This window comes from Elephas maximus, chromosome 3 (genome assembly GCF_024166365.1).
Source record: "Elephas maximus indicus isolate mEleMax1 chromosome 3, mEleMax1 primary haplotype, whole genome shotgun sequence".
Taxonomy (NCBI): Eukaryota; Metazoa; Chordata; class Mammalia; order Proboscidea; family Elephantidae; genus Elephas; species Elephas maximus.
Window position 1 is genome coordinate 204,554,411 of NC_064821.1, and position 19,000 is coordinate 204,573,410.

A 19,000-nucleotide genomic window follows, 5' to 3' on the forward strand; every position below is an offset into this window, starting at 1 on the left:
GACAAACTTTTGCTTTCAACAATTTCCCTGAGTTCTAAGAATTTGAAAGACTCGAGTTTTAAATGGCCATGTTACAGCCAAAGAAAAACGCGGACAACCCCTGATCGGACTGTGTTCTTCCGTGTTCATGTTATTTATACATCTGCACTTAAGCGGAGGCACGTTCTCCTCAAGGACAGAAACGGAGAGAGGCAGGAGAGAAGAGTGGGAACTGACAAATGGAGCTGGAACGATGGCACCATGGCACCTTTAAGGACTGGAGACTTGGTATTAGCTCAGCCTCCTTCCCGGCCCACCTCTGAACTCTGATTGACAGGGCGCCGGGCGAGGAGGAGCTGAAGGAGGCTGGAGAGGAGGTGCGGCGAGGAAAGTAGGGGGAGGAGGGGCCCGTCTTTTCTCTGATGACCAATCAGAGCAGGGGGCGGGGCCCCGGGCGCCCTCCTCCCTCCTTCTCTCCCCCGCCCCCTGGCTTCCCCGCCCCCTCCCCCTTTTCTCTGCCCCCTCCCTTCTCCTCCTTCTCGTCCTCCTCCTCCTCCTCCTCCTCCTCCTCCTCTCAGGCTGTGGTTTTTCTGTATATGTTTCTGGAGTCCTGAGCCTGAGCTAAACAAAAGCAGGAGGCTGACGGGACTGCTGGAGTTTGCAGAGACACGGAGGAGAAGAGAGCCTGTGCTTTGCCTGCCGCCGCGGCTGGGGGAGATCTGGCTTTGGCAACAGCCCACCCCCTTTGAGATCACTCTGGCCCGGAGTGGGGGTGGGGGGCAGCGGGGGGCGGGGGGGAAAGTTTGCATTGCAATCCCCCTGCCTTGCTCTCCTTTCTCCCGATCAATGCATATTTGCAAAAGGATTAAGCCACAGATTTAAGCGACGGGAGCCCATTTCTGCCTTGCAAAGGAGACCGGACTGAAAAACCAAAAGCCAGCTCTGATTTCTTTTCGCCAAGTGGGAAGGTGGTTTATTTTTCTTGCTTTTTGGAGTCAACACCCTTCCCCACCAGCCCTTATCCCCACCCTCACCCCGCAACCCCTTCACGCCCCCCTCCCCCTCCCCACTCCCCATCCTCCCACCATCCTCTAAAGAGGCAAAGGGATTTTTTTTTTCTTTTCTTTTGGTCTTCTTTTTTCCCCCTTCCCTGTTTATCCTGAAAAGGATTTGAAGACAGCTTGAAGGATAAAAAGCCTTGGTGCTTCCCAGGAGCCGAGCCGAGGAGCAGAAGAGGAAGAGCCGGGGGCTGCCGTTGCCTTTGGAGATGGACGAGCAGCCCAGGCTGATGCATTCCCATGCTGGGGTCGGGATGGCCGGACACCCCGGCCTGTCCCAGCACTTGCAGGATGGGGCCGGAGGGACCGAGGGGGAGGGCGGGAGGAAGCAGGACATTGGAGACATTTTACAGCAAATTATGACCATCACAGACCAGAGTTTGGATGAGGCGCAGGCCAGGTGAGATGGAGGCTTTTCTTTTCCTTTCTTGGGGTTTGTTTTTCTCCGTCTCGCAGGGGGAAACAATGGGAACCGAGTCACCACAGCGCTTTCTTTTAAAATGTTATTTGTTTTCCCATTTTGGCGAGCAACTACATGGCGGAGGAGTAAAATTTAAAGGAGCGTTGTTATCGAAAGTGTAATCGCCCATGCCGTGATGTGGCTGTGCACGTATATATATCTCGTGTGTGTGAGTGTGAGAGAGAGTGAATATAGACATACTCATATATATCCACACTAACACTCAGCAACGACGAAAATGTTGCCAGCTGATCCGAAAGCGGCCCTCGGCACTTTTTTTACTGCCTTAAAAAAGTATCAGAGAGAGCAGAATTGTCAAGTTTTGAACCGCGTTCCGTGCGTTCTTGCTGAGGGACTCAGTCCCCTTACACAATAAAATGTCCCAAGAACACTTTATTTGCAGATTTAGTTGACTCCCTGCCTTAATTCAGCGACTTTTGGTTTTCTTTCTTGACTTATCACTCCAAAATTAATTTTTATTCTTTTTCCCTTCTGTCTCCCCCCTCGAAAGCAAAACACAACACAACAGGACATTTCTTTGTCAGTAGTTGTCAGCTATCCAGAGGGTATTTTGCATTCACTTAGAAAGAAAGAAAGAAAAGATAATTTTGCTTTTCGACATATTTGTTAGTTTCAGAAGACTCGGATGTTTAGTTAAACTTTATTATCTCTTAATTTGAGTTGGTTTACTAACCTTCGGTGACAGACAGTTTAGGTATGGTCCTTTAAAAAGGGGTGGGGGACAAAAATCAAGCATGCTCCTTACCCCATGCTTCCTTCAGGACCACTTAGACGGCAACTACATAGAAATGAAAGCATGTGTGAATTTTATGTATTTCAGTGCTATAGGCCCTGAAGACCTTCATTAAAGAAGGATAATAAAGAAGCTGTGTAGCTTCTCAACTTAATCTAACCGCCTGATCTGCAGTTCTCTATTCTAGGACTTTACAGTAAATTCCCTTTGAAAATAACACAGAGGCTAAATAGCAACCTAATAACAGCCTGCTGAAGGCTGGTCTGGAAAGAAAGAATTTTAAAAATCTAATGATCATATATGTCTCCATAATTATCTGCTTTGTTAAATCTCAGAAATGTTCCTTTTAAATCTTTCAAACGTATATACACAATTCCTATACCTCAAATGACTTATTTATGTGGAGAAGATATCATTATATGTATTTGTGTCTAAGGGAAAGAGGAATTTGAATTGAGAAAATGAGAAGGAGCAGCTAAAAGCCTGGATGCTATGAATTAGTCTTATTTTAGCGGCAAGCACATGCAACATGTAAACTCAAAAGTACTGAGGTTTACGGGTACTTGAAAACTTGGAAATGTTCAAAGATTTGACCTGTTCTAAATTTTTTAAAAAATGGGGAAAAGTTTTCAAAATGTAATAGGTGTTCTTTTTGATTTTTATTGTTTGAGGAAAAGCTAATAGGTATGCTAAGTAGAAGATTTCCCACTGCCAATTCTCTTTTGAATTGGAACAGATTTCTCCATTACATTGTTCTAGAAAAATACACTCAGACACACCAGTAAACTGGTTTAATAATAAGTTTGTGGAGTGGCAAAGGGCCAGGGGGAATGGATAGCCACCACTTTTCTGATGTTTAGTCCCACTCCTTTTTGTGAAATCGAGGCCAACTCTGGCTTGGTGGATTCCCCCTTTTCATGGCCTCGGTGCTGAAAGAGATGGAACACAATTTTGGAATGAGAAAATTTTCCCTTTTTCCTCTCTAACCCTGTTTGTGTGCTGTGGAAATGTAATATTTCTATAAAGCCATACGGAAATTTTTGTTTGCACTTGGGACTGTGTATAAGAATACAGTTAATAAAAACTATTTTTGAAGATCCAAAAAGAGGTCCTTAGTACATTCAAGAAGTCTTTTCCCCTCTTTCTGTCGCCCCACATTGAGAACTGACCAAATGACCACCCAGCTTTCTTTTGGCTTAAACAATGATGTAACTACTTAGCCAATACTGTGTCCTTTTCTACTTTTCCCAGTCACATCTTCTGAATTTACTAAGGAAACCATTAATATTTTAGATACAATGTATATGTTCATTTCTACAGTGTCTTGAATTTTGAGCTTGTTACTCCTTTGCCTGCTTCTGGTTTCTGTTCTTCATGAGCATAGGTGTCTATTTTTTAACTTTCAAAGGAATTAAAAAAGAATTGCTTGTGTTTAAAATGCCAGGGTTTTCTATTTATCCCCGCACATTAATTTTAGTGAATAGAATTGCCTTAACTAATGGCTGATATCATCAGTATTTTGTTTCCAAAACGATCTTCTTCTGCGAAATGATTCTGTGTAGTAAAATAAAGGCAAAGGTATTGTTTTGTTCCTCAAATGCATTCTGAATGCAAACCCACACACAAGAACCAGGTAAATCACTAATCTAAAAGGCAGAATTGTATTTATTTTTTCCCCAATGAGTGCAAGTTTCTAATTGTAAATAATTGAATTTCAACACCTGCAAATAAGCGGTGTGTGCACAAGAGGCAGAATGTGAACATAGAGAAATGAATTTATTCCCCATATGGGTATGTTTGCCCCCTGGCAATGCATTTCCATACTCTTTAACTTGGGGACTGAAAATTTTATAAATTGACAGTTCTATGCAGAAGACCTTTCAAGCATCTTGTGTTTATGAGAATACAGGGGCCTCTGTGGAATGAATTCGAACACATGGATGAATTAAATTTGAAAACACACACACACAGACCAAGAGGCAGACAGCTCCTAGGCTGTGGTGGTTTGCATAGATTATACAAAACTGTTAAACCGATGCACTTGGCTTTGCCGTATTCATTGCCCTGGATAGGATTATTGGTTTATGAATTCCACTTTGATTAAACTACTTAAAAAAAAAAAAACCCTCAGCCTAAATGAGCATACTTTAAGTTAGTTCTGTTCTGTAGTTAAATCCCTATTCTCTCCCTGCTAATTAACATTATTTTTCTATGGCGGGACTCTGTATATTAAGTCGTAAAAACAATTGAAGCATGCCACAGAGTTATGCTTGAGATATAATTTTGGCTAAATGTTCAAATTTTTCTTTCCCTGTGCATTATCAGCAGCTTGATCTTGAAAGCCCACCTCAGCTATCATGTTGTTTCTTTCTTGCAGAAAACATGCTTTAAACTGCCACAGAATGAAGCCTGCCTTGTTTAATGTGTTGTGTGAAATCAAAGAAAAAACAGGTAGGAATGAGATTCCAACATTTAAGCATTTCCTTTGGCCGATTGGATCACTTCACCAGCAACTGCTAACTCATTGTTTAAATATTAAAATTTCAGAATAAAGGTACTCTGAAGATTGGCCATACATTCCAGTAGGATGCCTGGTGCTGCTTCCTTTAAAAGAAAGCACCACGAGTCTTTGACAGTTATCAAGCATTACTGGTTTATTTTCCTTAACTATTGCTGGCCTGCTTGAAATTGGGACTAAAATATGAGTTCTGAAGGGACGTTTATAAAATGGTGTGCCTTTGGGGAAAAATGTGAAAGTAAAAGTCATATCCTGAAGGAATATATTATGCCCCATGTTTAAAACGGTATATTTTTTGGAGTTGGGCATGGGGAGGCCAAACTGTTCGAAGTTTCCTTTCATTTTTTTTTCCGGTAATTGCACAAAGCAGCCAACTTGAGGTTCTAAAGCAGAGAGTGTTGTCAACTACCTTTGTGGAAAGTGCTCTACAGCGTTAGGGTATCGGTACTTGAGTGCCCTGTGATTTTATAGCAGGCAGAATGGTTGGATTTCTCAGTGTATAATGCCACGAGATCACTCATTCGGTTGTTTTTCTGTGTTCTAGACCTCATATTGTGGACTAACACACTTATAACACATCCCAGGAGGGCATTTAAATTTTAAAGCAACAATTAAAAAATAGCAGTCATCAATCAGAGGTGTTCTTAAACAACAGATGCTCTGGGAAGGACGTTTAGCAATATCCTCATGTTGGTTTATTTTCATCCTTAATTTTCCAAACTGGATAAATCTCTCCCGTGTAAGAAGAAAGAGTGGAGAAGGCGATCTGAAACCCGGGCCTAAAGATGAGGGACAAGAGGTGGTTATATAAAGCAGGAGCTTCTGCTGTGCTCTGACTCGCTCGCTTCAGAGCCACGCGAAGTACCTGCCATCCCATTTATTTATTTATTTTTTACAACAAGGAGTGTAACAGTCAATAATTCATATCTAAACCATATAAGCAAGGGCATGACATGAATGAAAGTGACAATAAATATGATTGCATGCCCGGTTGATATACATTGATAGTTACACATAAAAAAGGGGGGGGGGAGGAGAGGGCATACAGGGTGGCTTTCTTTTTTGAGAGCTGGCTGTGGGTCTCCTTTAAAAAATAAATAGTTTCAAGATGTGACCGTTGATTGAATATGTAATTACTTAGGTCTCCAAATGCAGGTAAAATTAGTAAGTGGCTCTTTTTGTGGAATGTTGTTTGTGTTGTGCCTAAATCTCTGAGACAAAGCACCTGAGCAGTGATGTGCGGACCTCTGAGACCTCCAGGTTGCATTGCCAAAGCCTAACCTTATTTCAGAGCTCTTAATTGCATTATTTGAGCAAGGAGGCACCTTTTAAGAGATTTATGGATCGTGTATACAAATATCAAAAGAGCTTTTTCAGTTTGTCACACTTCTTAGTTTTTTTTTTTCTTCCAAATAGCCCAGAGCAGGAGACCGAAGTATGTAAATATTTTTTTTCCTCTTGTCTTCTTTTTTCCTCCTCCTCTTTTTCTTTTTGGATCTCTGATGTTTATTTGCTTTGAATATTTCTTGAAATTTGTTTCCGAGCGAGTGTCAGCTTTTGCTGACCCTGATTCATAAACTGTAGAATCAAAATATGAAGGCATATATGATCACCCTGGCTAAAGAGAGTCTATTTTTGAAGACGCTTTATCAAATTTTTATTGAAAGGAAGCCTGTCGGGCCACTTAAATGTACATTGTGGCTAAGGTGTTTAATTCCAGGCTGCTAATTAAAACCTACTGTGGTAGTAGATCAAAGTGCATCGGTGTGAATGGAGATCCGGTTCAGGTGTGGGTTAAGAGTTTGCTCTGTATTCATATTGGCTGAAGCATAGTGATAGGAAGTGGTAGTACTTGGTCAGACTAACATGCAAAAGGTGCATTTTAGGGTTGGGCTATGTATTTTATTTTTTAAATTTCTGTCACAACAGTTCATGTTTGGAAGAGTCTGTTTTTGCTTTTTTTTTTTTAAATCTAAATTAAGGTATTGTGTGCTGTCTCTAGAATAATATGTTTTTCAAAAAGTGTCAAATAATGTAAATTGAAAATGGTAAGAATCATTGCTCCTGTGTTCAGGGGAAAATACACACACATACACACACACTGTTTTGGATTGAGGGCACTCCTGGGTGAAAGTTGGGAAAAAAAAAGAAGCCTAGCTCTCTCTTATTCTTCAGCTTGTGTGTTGGAGGGATTGAGGGGAAGGAAGAAACCTCTCATGGAATGTTGAGAGCTCTGGGTTAAAGGCGCAGTCAACTGTGGTGTGTGGAAAAGAACCCTTTGATTCTAAAGCGTGATTACTTTGTTACTCAGGATCTGGGGAACCCTCATTCTGCCTTGCCAGCATATCTGCCAGCAGTTGTTGTGTGAAGAAACACAGTGTCTGTAAAAGTTGCTGGAGCTTTTTTTTTTTTTTTTAAATACAGAGCTAGAGAAAAGATTGCTTGAATGATCAGTTCACCTAGATTCCTTCATTGTTTTGGAACTTTTCCTGTTGGTACTTTCAAGCCCTCATCTGAGCAGTGTTGCTGAGCTATCTCAAACACTGTCGAGGTTGCTTGATTTAAGGCGGCCTTGGTTTCTTGTTTGTTTTCTAACCCAAAGCTCACACTTTTGCTCACCTAGGTCATGATAAGGAAGGAGCACCCCGAGAGGAACGTGATAATTGCATTCCTGTGCTGCTTTTGCTGTTTTGTTCTTTTTCTTTTCTTTTTGGTTAAAGATTTTTGTTGGAAGATTTAGAAGCAGGGAGAACACCAGCTAATATTGTTTTACCAACCTTTTGGACCTTTAAAGAAACATATGCGCGCAGAACACACAAAGTAGGCGCACCATCTAAATTACAGTTGATTGATGGGTATTTAAGACAGAAATTACTGTGGGGATATGAAAAAAAAAAAAAAAAAAAAGAACCCAAGTGTCTTTCTTGCTTCAGGATGTGGGTAGTTTTTATTCTGATACCTTCTTGCTTTTTAAATACATGTTTAAAAAAAAAAAGGATGCCAGAAAAATACTCAAGCGGCAAATCTCAAACAGCAGCAAGAAAAACCCTGTCAAAACCTACAGAAATGTGTATTTCAGATGTGGCTTTTATCAGCTTGCTCATTTTGGGAACATAGAGACTGAATATAGGGTTTTAGATCATTTACTATCACATTTTCCTTTGTTTTTTAAGAAACATTCCTTGTCTGCTGACATATTAGCAATAGGCTGCGTTTTATATGTGTATATGGGGTTGGTGGGATGGAATAATAGGAGGAAAAAAGTCAAACATAATTGCATTTCTTAAAAACACCTTGAATATGTTTAAAAAAATTTTTTTTACTTCTGTGTCAAAATCATGCAGATTTAAAAATTAGGAAAATACAGAAAAAACTTAGGCGCCATTTACTAAGGAGAATATTTATAGATAGCAATGAATAGCTGTAATTGTGAATAGCTTTTAATTTTAGAACCTAATAGCTGTATATGGCACTTTTCAGCCAGTTTTCCTCAGTGCATTATCTGCACTGAAGTTAAATCAAATCATTGGAGGAGGTTAAAAAATTATTTTTGCTTCCTTAACACCCTTTTTTTGTTCTCTTTCCTTTTCTCTCTGTGTTCAATTAACACCCCCTTCTCAGAACCGTAGTTTTTTTTTTTTAGTCTACTACTGTATTTCACTTTTGACACCCTCACTTATTATTCTTGCCTGCCACTTCTTTCTAATATAGCAATTATATTATGGGGCTTCTACTCGTCTCTTCCCCCTTTAAAGCTTTAGAGAGTAATTTGTGTGAGTGTGTGTGTGTGTATGCAGGTGGTGGGAGGGCGCTGTGGAAGGAGGTCTGTGTATTGCAGAGAACTAATTCGGAGGGTATTGGGCCTGGAGCACAAAACGGGAGTGAAATTACCCTAGACAATGTGGAGTCGCTCTGATCAGACTCCTTTTAGGGCTGAAGTGGCAGGAGTGCCTTTTCACAGAAGCTCACTTATAGCAGGCACATGCAAAAACTTTTTTTTGCTGATGAGAGAATTCAAGTCTTTGGTCTTATTTTATTTTACTTTGGTGGAAGGGGCTGGCTAGTGAGAGAGAGAAAAGAGAGGTCAGATGAAGGGAAGTTACAAGCCAGTGTTTTACCTGAGCACTTCAGGCACCACAGTGTGTGTGAAGGCAGCAGTAATGTGATTAGCTGTGTGTTATTTATTGTAATCTGGACATCCACTATAGATTTGCAATAGTATGACTCTGTGAGTGATACACTCTCCCTTTTGTGTATTCCGTTTTTAGAGGTGGTTTTAGAAAAATTCTGCCATTTGAGATGTGGGAAGGGGGGTGCAAAGAGCGGTTTGAGACACAGCTACCAGAACTTGATTTCTGGAAATTTGCTACAGTTTGTCCTAGTAACGAGGGGGTAGGGTGGGGGAGTCGTGTCTGTGAGGATTGGAAAGGAGAGAGATTTGGGTGAAACTGAGGAAACAGGGAAAAGATTTGTGAAAGGAAAGATGCAGAGAGAAGCTCGCAGTCAGGAACTGTGGGGCCTTGGGGCTGAGAGCGTGAGTGTGGGTTCCAAGTTGGGCACTGGCTGCACTCGGGCCTGAGAGGGGGCAGTGCCTGCTGTGTGTTCAATTTGCTGCTGATGCCCAGGCCTGCCACGTGCTCTCTGCTGACATCCATCCACTTTTTGTTGGTATTAGCAAAATTACGAAGGTATCCCCAGCAAGCAAATCAAAACCTTGATATTGAACATTTTCATATTTGAAAGCATTTTTAGTTTTAATTCAAAGCATAACCCTGGCTTCTCTTGAGACATAGTTTACATGCAAGCCTTTGGGAAAGCGTGTCCTTAGTTTTGGTTTCAAACCTCTTTAGAGGGACACTTTTCTGTTTTGAACTTGGTAAAGTGAATCTAAATGTGCTTTTGTTGCTTTTCCTTTAAAAAAATTTTTTCACCCGAAAGTATCCGCATGATAGAGACAGTGGCCTAGACCCTGCTTCCAGGGCCTCTCTTAATTCTGTTTCCTATGACCCTGAGAAACACCTTGGCCAATTGAGTTGCCATTTCATTCTAGGTTAGAGGAATATAGTAATTATGGCTCCACCCCTACCCCTCACTGAGGTGGTGTGGTGAGGTTTAAGGAATGCAGAAGCTGGTAAATAAAATGAAGTGGAGGTTTAATGTGTTGTTTGCAAAGTGCTTTGAGCTTCCTTTGAGGGAACCATACGGTATATGGTGTTTTGTGTCTGTGCTAGATAAATCAAAGGTGCTTTATTTTCTATAATCCATTATCTTAGGATTCGTATTCTTTTCCATTTCACAGGTTGTCATTGTGTTAACTCTTTCAGGCCAGAGAAGCATATTTCCACTGGTTTATAGTTAAGTGGCAACACCATATGGGGTCACTATGAGCTGGGATCCACTAGATGTCAACTAACCAAAACCTTGCTGCCGCCAAGTCAATTCTGACTCGTAGCTACCCTACAGGGCAGAGTAGAACTGCCCCATAGAGTTGCCAGGGAATGCCTGGTGGATTCGAACTGCCAACCTTCTGGTTAGCAGCCATCATACTTAACCGCTACACCACCAGGGCTTCCAGATGGCAACTAACAGTAACAATTAAGTCCCAGGGTAGTCAGTTTTCTCACATGAGGAGAATGTTCTGGTTACATCTTTGCTCCATCTGCATCTCAGAGATGTCACCTCTCAGTGCTTGGTAGAGCGATTTCCAGAAAAAAAAAAAAAAAAGTGTAGGTAGAGACTGTCATAAGATTATAAAACCTATCTTCTATTATGGCAGAATAAGGTCAGTAGTGACTTGCCGGAAGGTCCTACCTCTGACAGCTCTCTTTCAATCTCTCAATTATGAGTGGAAATCAAGATTGCAATGGGTGGAAAAATGCATCCTTTATGGTGCAGGTTATTGTTACTACCACATCTTCCACTGAAACTTTGCTGTTGAGTGGCTACTGGGAAGGGCATCTCAAACCCTGTGCTAGTCCTGGACCTACCACTAAGTAGAAATAAGACCACAGGCAAATTACTTAATTTTAGGAGCAACTATGATTTTTTTTATGATAGTAGTGATTAAGGACATGGTCCCTGAAGCCAGGCCACGTGGGTTTGTATCCCAGATCTGCTGCTTGTTCAGTTGTGTGACCTTGTTTGAGTTACTAAACCTCTCTGTGCCTCATTTTCCTCATCAATGTAATGGAGCTAATAAATGATAACTATCTGAGAGGGTTGCTATAAGGATTAAATGAGGTAATGCATGTAAACGACAGTGCCTGGCGTAGAGTAAACAGACAATACTGTTAGCTTTTATTATTTCTGGCCCTGTTTTTTATTTATTTATTTATTTTTATATGAAAAAGAGAGGCGTGCACCAGATGGTCCCTAAAGACAGAGCCGATTCCAAAATTCTGTGATTCTGTGCCGAAAAGAGACAAAAATTGCTGAATGTAAGGTTTGCTTTCTTTTGTTTCTCTTGCCATGCTCTTAACATGAGAATCAGCTGTGTCCTGGCCAGAAGGCTGGAGCTAGGTTGGAAGAAGGCAAAAAAGAATGGTAAGAGCAGAGACACAGCTTTGTAATTATCCACAAACCGGACAACACCAACTTGAAAAGCTACAAGTGTGTATAATAGTAATGGCGTTTGCTTAGCATCAGCCGCTGGAGAACTGGAGACATTTATGTAATCCTGGTTAAAAATATGTTCTCTCTGAAAACACATAGACCCATCCTTTCAACCTGCAACTTCTCAAAGCAGGAGGAATAACATCGAGTGAGTTTAGGGCAACCTGACCTCTTCCCATCTTCCTAATGTGTTCCTTATTTAGGAGAAATAATATCTTTGTCATAAGGACAGCATCCATAGTAGGTTTATTCTTTCTTTTTCAGCTTTATGGAGATATATTTCATATACTGTAAAGCTCATGTGTTTGAAGTATTATACAGTTTAGTGGGTTTTACTATATTCACAAAGTTGTACAACTATCACCCCAATTTTAGAACATTTTCATTATCCCAAAAAGAAACCCAATATCCATTGCTGCTTAATCCCCTTTTCTGCCTTCACCCTCACCCTGGTAACCACTAATCTACTTCCTGTTTCTATGGATTTGCCTATTCTGGACATTTCACATAAGGGAATCATACAATATGTGGTGTTTTGTGTTTGGCTTCTTTAGTTTAGCATGATGTGTTCAAGGTTCATTCATGCTGTAGCATGTGTCAGAACTTCATTCCTGTTTATGGCTGAGTAATGTTCCATTGTATGGATATACCATATTTTGTTTATCCATTCATAGTTGATGGACATTTAGGTTGTTTCCACTTTATGGTTATTATGAATAACACTGCTATGAACATTCCCATACCAGTTTTGTGTGAACATGTTTTCATTTCTCTTGGGTAAAAAAAAAAAAAAAAAAAAATTTTTTTTTTTTTTTTTTTTTAACGTACCTAGGAATGGAATTTCTGGGTAATACAACTCTATATTTCACATTTGAGAAACTGCCAAACTGTTTTCACAGTGGCTACGGTAGGTGTATTCTTAAGCCATATTGACACTAAGTTTTGTCTTCGACACTCCCAGCGTCCCATTTTTTCAACCTCTTTCTCTAATCAGTGACCTCCGGTCTCCATGTTTAGGGTTCTGCTGTGTATTTTTGCTTTATTTGATCAATACTTATTTTAAGAAGTATGCATGCTCAGGATTTGTGTGTAATTTCTCTTAGAGCTATTTTCATATTAGAGAGAAAAAATTAAGTCAAAGGAATGAATCTTTAATGTTGGAATTTCAGGTGTCCGTTTCCTGGACAGGAAGAAATTTGGGAAAAAGAGTAGAAATTTTTCAGAACAGCAATCGAATTTGATAGAGAAAGCATGGACTTTGAGTCAAGCCAACGTGGGTTCAAATTCTAGCTGGTCATGTGACCTAAATAAGTTATTTAATTGAATAGAGCTTCAGTTCCCTCATCTTAGGCCATTGTAATAATACCTACTATGTAGGATTCATCTATGAGTCAAAATTGGCTCTATGGCAATGGGTTTGGTTTTGGTTTTTTATGTAGGGCTGCTTGAAGGATTAAAAGACAGTAATTCAAGGCACATAGTTCAGTTAAGTATGCTCAATAAATGACATCCACTATTATTTTTCTGAGACCACATGGCAGACAGAGTGTCGTCCACCCCTCTTAACAATTCGGCTCTGTTCAGGTTGGGTTTTCTACTAGCTCTACCCAGGAATTTTAGCGGCTCATCTAAGTGCTGCCTGACGCTACTTTTATGCTAAGTGGTTTTCTGTGTGAAACAAAGAAAATGTCTTGGGCAAAGCCTAGCTACAGGCATCCCCAACCCTCCTGCATCCCCCTAGAACTAGGAGAGAATCCTATAAAATAGAACAGTTCTATTCAGGGAACACATATGTAATTTTAAATGTAAAGTTTACAATTTTCTAGTAGCCACACTTAAGAAGAGTAAAAAGAAACAGGTGAAATTAATTTTAAGAGTATATTTTATTTAACCCAATACATCTGAAATATCATTTCCTCATGTCATCAGCATAAAACTTTATTGAGATATTTTGCACTCCTGTTTTTGTACCAAGTTTTTGAAATCCATTGTGTGTTTTATTACACTTAAGTACATCTCAGTTTGGACTAGCCACACTTCAAGTGCTCTTACCACATGTGGCTAACGTGGCTAGTGCCTACCATATTGGACAGCACAGCCATAGAATGGCTATTCAGGCATAAATCTTTGTCCCCCTTTTTGGCATAGTTTTTAGTTTCCGTGCTTAAACTTGATCTGGTAGTTCTGTAGCAGTTGGAATTGGTTCCTGATGGATAGGCATATTCCAAATAAAGCATCTCTAAGGCACTTCTTGAAAACCCTGGTGGCGTAGTGGTTAAGTGCTATGGCTGCTAACCAAGAGGTCAGCAGTTTGAATCCGCCAGGTGCTCCTTGGAAACTCTATGGGGCGGTTCTACTCTGTTCTATAGGGTCGCTCTGGGTTGGAATCAACTCAACAGCAGTAGGTAAGGCACTTCTTGGAAACCCTGGTGGCATAGTGGTTAAGTGCTACAGCTGCTAACCAAAGGGCTGGCAGTTCGAATCCACCAGGTGCTCCTTGGAAACTCTGTGGGGCAGTTCTGCCCTGTCCTATAGGGTTGCTATGAGTCGGAATCGACTCGATGGCAGTGGGTTTGGGTTTAAGGCACTTCTTAAGGAGCCCTTGTGGTGCAATGGTTAAGCACTTGGGTGCTTAGTGAAAGGTTTGGAGTTCAAATCCATTGGCTGCCACATGGGAGAAAAGACCTGGTGATATGCTCCCTTGAAGATTTCAGCATAGGATACCCTTTGGGGCAGTTTTATTCTGTCCTTACAGGGTCCCTATGAGTTGGAATTGACTCAGCAGCATACACGAGGCATCCCCTTCTGGCAGGAACGTCCCACTGCACCCTTCTGAGGTCACACTGCTGGGAGCTGGGATAGACAGTTCCCTGCCACCTCCTTCCCTGTCTTGTTTTATTTCTTTCTTTTCCTAAGTCTTCATTTTGTGCTTTGTTTCTTTATCCTTAACAGAATCTGTAATGTTGCCTAGAATAGAATGAGTGAGTGGAAGCAGCTACCTTGTTTTCTACTGGTAAGAATACAATAAATAGAGCAAGTACAGGTATAATAACAGTTTGCTGGACCTGGAGGCAAGAGTCCTGAGGTCCAAGGCTGAGTTTTCCTCCATATTAGTGTGTTATTTCGAGACCACCATTTTGACCTTTTGGTCTCAGGTTTCCAAATCCATGGAATGAGTGACTCCAGAGAGCCACTCATCTGACCCCAGATTCCATGGATCATGCATCCCAAGATGATTCCTGCCAACAGCATGGCTCCTAGGAGGGAAGGCAGGTGGAGCATTTATAAAAGAAAATTCTTTGCCATTGTTACAGCAGTTCTAAGGTATCCTGTGAATTCTTACATCTTCTAGACGGTCGTGTAAAACTGGTCGTGGTGGTACTGAAGCTGTCTCCATCAGTCGAGTTGAATTGGAGAAGGCAAAGTGGGAGGGGAAAAAAAGTAGTGAAAAAAAAATTTTTTTTAATCGAAGTGTTTAGCATCACATTAGAAAGTGAGTTAGGGTTGGAGTTCAGCCCTGGTTTAATCCACGGTGTTGACTCCACAGCTGAATGCAAATAGTATTTGTGGCTGTTAGACTTTAGAATGGAAATCGCTTTTGGAAAATACAGAGGTTGTGGTAGCAGGATTGGAAGTGCAGTACACCTTGCTGAGTTCATAGGGTATGGCGAAGAAGTTAGGAAACTTGAATTTGGATTTCATTTTGGAATTGTAGAGAGTACCTGTTCACCGTTTGCCTTGGCTGAAATACTGAACAATGCCTGTTTCCTATCTACCTGTCAGTGGGTCTTATGGACACCAAAAGTGAAGATGTTTTAGAAAGAAGTTTGAGTTTCCTTAAGAAAGTACTGCCAGTAGGTGTGAGAGGAAAGTTCTTTGTCTTGCTTTGAGTTAGGGTTGAATCTACCGGTACGTGGAAGGAATAAATTTACCTAATGGCTTGTGCGGGTCAGAGAGGGAGAGCCCTCCGTTGTTTTTCTGTGGGCTTTAGGTGATTTGAGACCTCGTGTTGTCACTGTAAGAGACTCTTCCTTATAATTACCATTGTTAATAGCACTGAAACTTTGCATTTATCTTTTGTCCCTAACAAAGAGAGCCTCTCAGAGACCCTAATGATGAGCCCAGCCTCCATTCATTCTGAAAGGCACGCTGTGGATAGGAGGGTGTAGACGTTAATTCCTTCCAAAACAGAATTAGCTTGCAAAGGCTGTAGGGCCTGTGCACCCTGCTTACGTTAATAAACATTTAAAAAGCAAAGCTTGGGGTACACAAGCACAGCTTTCCTTTGTGTGGCCTCCCATACTAGGGTGCCTAACCCCTTGTAGAGAAATGCCGGGGTGGGTGCGGTGGGTGGTGACGCTGCCTGCAGCGCTGAGTAGAAAGGCCGGAGAAGCACGTCGTGTCAGGAGTAAATAAGGGCTGCTTCGTCCTGAGGCCAGTTAAGGGGGAAAGGGAAAAAAAAAAGAGAGAGAGAGATGAGAGAGCCTGTTAGCTCAGATCAGGTGGAAAAGTGAAATCTGAGTCGTCTGGAAGGAGCTTAAGACGGTGCATCACAAAATAAAACTTTTGGAACTTAAAAAAAAAAAAAAGGGTAAGGAACAGTGGAGCAGGGTAGAGAGCCGCTTGGCCTTGTGCTAGGAAGAGAGGCCCCTTTTAGACAGGATAGTAGCGCTGTGAGCTGGGCCTTGGTAGATTGGCGCCTGGGCCCTGCCGCTGGACCCCGCACAGTCAGCATTTCAGAGGCGGGGGAGGCTGCGAACCTCCCTGCACATCTGTCGGCTTCGTCGCAGGGCTGGTTCCCGAGGCGTGGAAGACACTCCGCGCGCCCGGCCGCCGCCCAGGCCGCAGCTTCACACCCGGGACTCCTTTGAACACCCGCAGCCCGGACCCGGGGCCCCGCGCCCCGCGCCCCGCGCCCGTGCCTCGTACTGGGCGGATGCGGCTGGGAGCGGTGGCCCGGCCCGCGCGGGCTCCGGCCTCAAATCCCGGGTCCAGGCCGCGCACGTACCGACGAGCCCAGTGTAGCCGGAGTGGGCTTCGTTCTTTTCATCATCTCCCTTCTCTTTTCCTTCCTTGCCTGGGCGTCCTGACCGAGGCGCTCTCATTCCTACAGTACCTCCCCTGCCAGGGCTGACCCTGTGCTTTCTCCTGAAGGATGGTAAAGAGAGGACCCCTCCTGCCCCCGGGGAAAAAACACACTCTCCAGAGCCAGGATTCCTTTATTAAAAAGCTATCGGTATGGGCTTGCGCAATCTGCAATCCAGCCTATGAGGCAGGGGGCTGGGGGCGCTTTACCCCCAGAAAGCAGGGCCCCGGCGCGGTTCCCTGCGCAGGGTCTGTTCAGTGGGGCTGTAAACTGCCATTGCTGTGCAGACATCGGGGGTGGTGGTTTTGCGTTCAGAAGTGAAATTCAGAAGACAGTGAGTGAGCACGTGTGTGTGTGTGTGTGTGTGTGTTCGTTCACACGCACGCATGTTAATTTGAAGCTCCTTTTTTTTTCTTAGTTCCCCTGTGTTTAATCTCCATCCGGTATATATTCCAGTTGTTGCTTTACGGTATTGAAATGAATCGAATAATAGAATCCGAAGTTATGGAGAAACCCTCCCGTGCTCTCTATCTCCGAGCTCTTATGGTGAACACGTCGCTTCCCCTGGAGATTTTTAACCCAAAGAACCTTGATGTACTTTAAACAGCACTAACATTTGTCTTCCTTAAGCTTGGTCTGATTTCTTTAACACTTGGAGAAGGTTTGGGGCCTTCAAACATACCTAGTTTCTTATACGGCGGGTTCGTCCAAGGTAGATCGAAAGGGGCCGCAAGTTGCCTTATTTTTGCAAGAGTCCTGGGAAAATGCAGACTTGATCTTGGTAGTTTGCCCCCTCCCACCCATACAAGTGTAGTTATCCCCCCTCCCCCACGGAGCCTGTTGGAGCCCAGGCAGGAAGAGCTGTCTGTCATCTTGTTCGTGCCTTAGTCTTATTATTTTATTTTTCTTCTTAGAAGTTATACCAGGAAAGATGTTCTTGATGTGTGAATATAATTCTAAAATGCATTCTTGTGCTTTCCTATTATTGGTCTGTTATAGCCTCACAGGGCAGCCACCAGGCTCCCCAGTAGACCCTCCAGAAACTTTCCGTTGAATGCATGTGGGAGAACTTTGCGTCAGGAAGGTTGAATTCCCTCATTACTTCGAAAATCTGTGAATTAATTCCCTCTCTAAATTTCCACCAGTCCGGTCTCGAATCCCCCTGGTGAAGACTCAGGCTCATTATTAATTTCACCGTGAGTTTTTTTTTTTTTTTTTTACCCCAGTGACTGTGAGGGACAGGATGGAAGGGTTATTATGTAGCTTGAGATCTCACTTGTTACTTCTGACTGCTACAGATGTTGCAGCAAAAATATAAGAGTAACAATACTAGTACCAGCAGTGGTGATAATATAGAAAGAAAATGATTGGTTCCCTCTGCTCCTGATTCGGACACCCCCACCTTCCTGCTCATTTACTGTGCTAGTTCCTCCCTTTAGATGTTTCAGGCTGGGATGTCTTGGTAACCACAGTTGTGGATTAACTTCCTAGAGGCTCACACAGGTGGTGAAGAGGGAAGCATATGCCCAGTGGCTTCTATTTGGGCATCCGTGTGCAAAGGGTGGTTGTCTTGTCAAGACCCATTGGAATATAGCTTCTCCTCACTTATAATGTCACCTTCTGAAGGTTGCCCTTTGTAAGTGGAGGTTATGGAAGCTTAATTGTTTTCAAGGAAGTTTCTCCAAATATTTTTGAACACCATCTGTTCTGGAGATGTTGGGAAAACCTCATAGGCCCCACAGGTTGAATAGCACAAAGTTAAAAATGAATTTCTCTCCTTGTTGGGCTTATTTTTTCAACACCAGTTAGACATTTTGGTTTTAGACCTTCTGCTAAGCATGATGGGACTGTGTGGAGTATATATTCTATTTTTGACGGTTCATTGCTTTAGCAAATATTTTGCGACTCCTATGTATGAGGCATTAGGAAATAGACTGAAGGATACACAGGTGTGTGAGTCTAGCCTTTACCCTCCCAGAGCTTATGGCCCAACAAGAGACCTGAATCGTGGCTGTGATGATTGTAACACGGGCAGCTGACTCACTCCCAAAGCCTTGTGCTCATGACAGTGTTCCTCCGGGTTGGGATGCAGAGTGTAGTCTTGTCAAGAGAAGCTTCCATTTACACTATTCAAAGTTCATTGCCAACCTGGGTGAAGCTTGCTTTCTTTGATCCAAAGTGTTCTGGCTTTTTGTTTAGGCGGCCTGAGCAATATGCCATTTGAGTCCTTGCATGTTTGGCCTTTTTGCCTTCCCCAAAACACTGCAACCCCTTTCATTTCCTTTCTGCCTTCCCCCTTTAACTCTCTTTTGTTCCCTTCCTTCCCTCTACTGGGACCTCTCTTCCTGAAACCCCCTCCCCCAATTGCTATTTGCCAAACTTGTGACCTGAGACCACTTGGCATTTCCCGGGCGGTCTGGAATTTACCACCCAGTGAATAGGCATTCCGTGACATTTGCTCACCTGGGCAGCTTAAGCTACATGGTCTGCGCAGGAGGACTGCTTGAGAGCAAGTGTGAAATTTACCTCTGTG

At 42.5% G+C, this 19,000-nt stretch overlaps 1 protein-coding gene across 5 annotated transcripts in view; it reads left to right on the forward strand.

The window, feature by feature from the left end:
• The first annotated feature begins 761 nt into the window (after positions 1-761).
• The window catches only part of PBX1 (PBX homeobox 1), a 415,683-nt gene continuing 397,444 nt past the window's right edge, over positions 762-19,000 (forward strand). For 4 of the 5 annotated variants that reach the window (XM_049881107.1, XM_049881109.1, XM_049881106.1 and 1 more), the window contains exons 1-2: positions 762-1,437; positions 4,629-4,702. In XM_049881107.1, the coding sequence (XP_049737064.1) occupies positions 1,247-1,437; positions 4,629-4,702 (265 nt within the window). In that variant the 5' untranslated portion in view covers positions 762-1,246. The remainder of the gene's footprint in view (positions 1,438-4,628; positions 4,703-19,000) is intronic. The other variant, XM_049881105.1, reaches the window with a different exon arrangement.